At 46.0% G+C, this 3,081-nt stretch overlaps 1 protein-coding gene across 1 annotated transcript; it reads left to right on the plus strand.

Annotated features, from left to right (window-relative positions):
* Positions 1–2,196: 2,196 nt before the first annotated feature.
* On the plus strand, positions 2,197–2,604 carry LOC101151223 (large ribosomal subunit protein eL32-like). Its single transcript, XM_055349123.1, is given in 1 exon segment — positions 2,197–2,604. A coding segment is annotated over 1 exon segment (408 nt).
* The last annotated feature ends 477 nt before the right edge of the window (positions 2,605–3,081 follow it).

The following is a 3,081-nucleotide window of genomic DNA, read 5'->3' on the forward strand; positions in this document are numbered from 1 at the left end:
TTCATCATGCATTGAGTCAGCTCAGGCCTGGTTTGTCCAGGAGTGTTCCCTACTAGGAGCACAGCCCCCAGTTCCACTGAATGCTAGAGGGAGGGGCATAGACAGGAACCTCGGCCTTTGAGGTCTGGAGAGGAGGTGGGCGGGTACTCACCATCATAATTGTAGCTTATGCTTACTGAGAGCAAATCCTGTGTCAGGCCCTGTTCTAAGTACTCTCCATGTTGATAGCCTCAGAACATTCTTATGAGGGAGATGTTACTGTACTACCAGTTTTGTAAATGAGGAAAGTGAACACAGAAAGTTTAAGTGAAAAAGGTGTCACATCACAGAGCTCGTAGCAGTTTGCTAGGGCTGCCATAATAAACAACTGCAGGCTATGGGGCTCAAACAACAGAAACTGATTCTCTCACGGGTCTGGAGGCCAGAAGTCTGAGATCAAAATGTTGGCAGGGTTGGTTTCTTCTGAGGTCTCTCTGGCTTGTAGGTGGCTGTCTCCTCTGTGTGTCTTCACATGGTCTTCCCTCTGTACCTGTGCCCATGTTTTCTCCTCTCCTAAGGACACCAGTCACACTGGATTAGGCCACCCTAGTAATCTTGTTTTAACTTGAGGACCTCTGTAAAGACCTGTCTTCCAATACAGTCACATCCTGAGGTACTGGAGGTTAGGGTATCATCCTATGAATTTGTGGGACACAATTTAGCGCATACTATAAGCTAGTAGGTGACAGAGTCAGGATTTAAATTCAGGCTGACGGGCTCCAGAATCCACGTGCTGCCTCTCAGAGAGACTCCCCACCCTGGGTAAAAGGGCTGCAATGATCCTCTACCCTAGGGTTAGAGAAAATTTTCCAGAGTCAGGCTGCTGTGGGGAGTGAGTGGGAGACCGTTGGTGCCCTCCAACCTCCCCCGAGAGCTTCCAAACCCTGGGCACCCCATACTCCCTGGATGTCCTGAAGCTCCAAATGCATTCTGTTTACATGGCCAGGGAATTTCTTTCTTCTTTAGAACAGACAGGGAGACATATAAACAAAAGACCCCCTTCTCTGCCAGGCACCTTTCTGGGCACTTCCCCATCGGACCCACCCAATTTAAATAATAACCCAGCAAGTTAGTGATTGTTATCCCCAAGGAGTAAGTGGAAGCCAGGTTCTTTATCATCTGACCTTTCTCCTAAATCTCAGAGACACCTCATCAGGGAATATGCTAGCTAGAAAGTGCTTATCAGTTACAGGATCCAACAATTCTGTAGATAACAAAACCAACGCTCAGAGAAGGACGTGGTGTATTGGAGTCACAAAGCGCGTTAAAGTCAGAGGAATGACTTTAACTGTATGACTATGAACTACAAGACTACGGCAGCAGAGACTGTGTCTGTCTTAGTTACCCTGGGTCCCCAGGATGGAGAATCAGATGAGCACAAAGGAAACCCTTCCTACATATTTGTTTTAAGAATAAATAAATTATTCAACAATGAATACGTTAATTCCCAGCCCAGGCCCTTGTTTTGGCCTCAAATAAAGAAATAATGGGTTGTATTCAATCTCCTCTTCATCTTTCATAACAGAACACCATATTTTAACAGATAACCAGCCTAAATAAATATTTCCCAGTTTCCCTTGTATGTGACAATGTTTTGACCAAAGCGATCTAATTAGAAGTGTTTGAAACCTTCTAGAAAATATGCTTCAAGAAAAAGCATGCACAAGTTAATTTGTTTCTTCCTTTATGCTGGCAAGAGTGAAATGCAATGGCTGGAGCTCCAGCAGTTACTGTGGACCACGAGGTGACCTTAGGCATGAAACCAATGCAGCACAGAACAACGGAGTGAAGGAACCTGATTCATCGATACTCTGGGGCTCCATACCAGCCCAGAGAGCTCCTTGGAATGCCTTGGACACAACAGAGAAGTAAACGTCTATGTTGCTTAAACTGCTGTTATTTGGGTTTTTTTCTATTACTCATAATTAGACATAATCTAACTACTACAAGTCTCTAATGAAGGAGCCCATTAGAGGCAACATAGATTAGTCGAGAGCTCAGAATGTAAATCCAGATGCACTTGCTAAGGGCATGACCTTATACAAGCTACTTCACCCTCTGGAGTCTCAGTTTCCTCATCCGTACAATGGGTTTAATAATAGCATTTATCCTCTTCCTCAGCACTGCCTATGAGGTGGCAGCCATCTCCTCAGCATCATGGCTGCCCTTAGACCCCTTGTGAAGTCCAAGATTGTCAAAAAGAGAACCAAGAAGTTCATCCGTCACCAGTCAGACTGATACGTCAGAATTAAGTGTAACTGACAGGAACCCAGAGGTATTGACAACAGGGTTCACAGAATGTTCAAAGGCCAGATCTTGATGCCCAACATTGGTTATGGGAGCAACCAAAAAACAAAGCACATGCTGCCCAGTGGCTTCTGGAAGTTCCTGGTCCACAATGTCAAGGAGCTGGAAGTGCTGCTGATGTGCAATAAATCTTACTGTGCTGACATCGCTCACAATGTTTCCTCCAAGAACCACAAAGCCATCATGGAAAGAGCTGCCCAGCTAGCCATCGGAGTCACCAACCCTAATGCCAGGCAGCGCGGCAAAGAAAATGAGTAGACAGCTCATGTGCACGTTTGTGTTTAAATAAAACTGTAAATACTGCCAAAAGAATTAGCATTTATCCCATGAGGTTGGTATAATCCATGGTGTGGATAAACGGAGATACATCTTATAAAGTACAAGCGCATAGCTCACTCTGAGGCCCAGGCAGTGGCGTGCTCAGCCGAGATCTTGTCTTTAGCACCCAGGCCCCAGCATGGGGACTGGGGTGGGATCAGTTTTTGTCAGATGATGATGACAATGGGGATGCTTTACTTATTGTCACAAGTGACCATGAGCCAGCTTGGTCTTGACGGAGGGGCAGCCCAGGACTCCTGGCTGAACCTTCATCAATGGAGCAGAGGGCTGCCAGAGAGAAAAAGGCACAGTGGGGGACTTCCTTGACAATCCAGCCTTTACCAGCTTGGAGGATTTTTTGGAAAGGTGGGTGGTTCCATAGGGATGTGGGCTGACTATTCCACAGTGCTGCAGAAA

The sequence above is a fragment of the Gorilla gorilla genome, chromosome 7 (assembly GCF_029281585.2).
Source record: "Gorilla gorilla gorilla isolate KB3781 chromosome 7, NHGRI_mGorGor1-v2.1_pri, whole genome shotgun sequence".
Classification (NCBI taxonomy): Eukaryota; Metazoa; Chordata; class Mammalia; order Primates; family Hominidae; genus Gorilla; species Gorilla gorilla.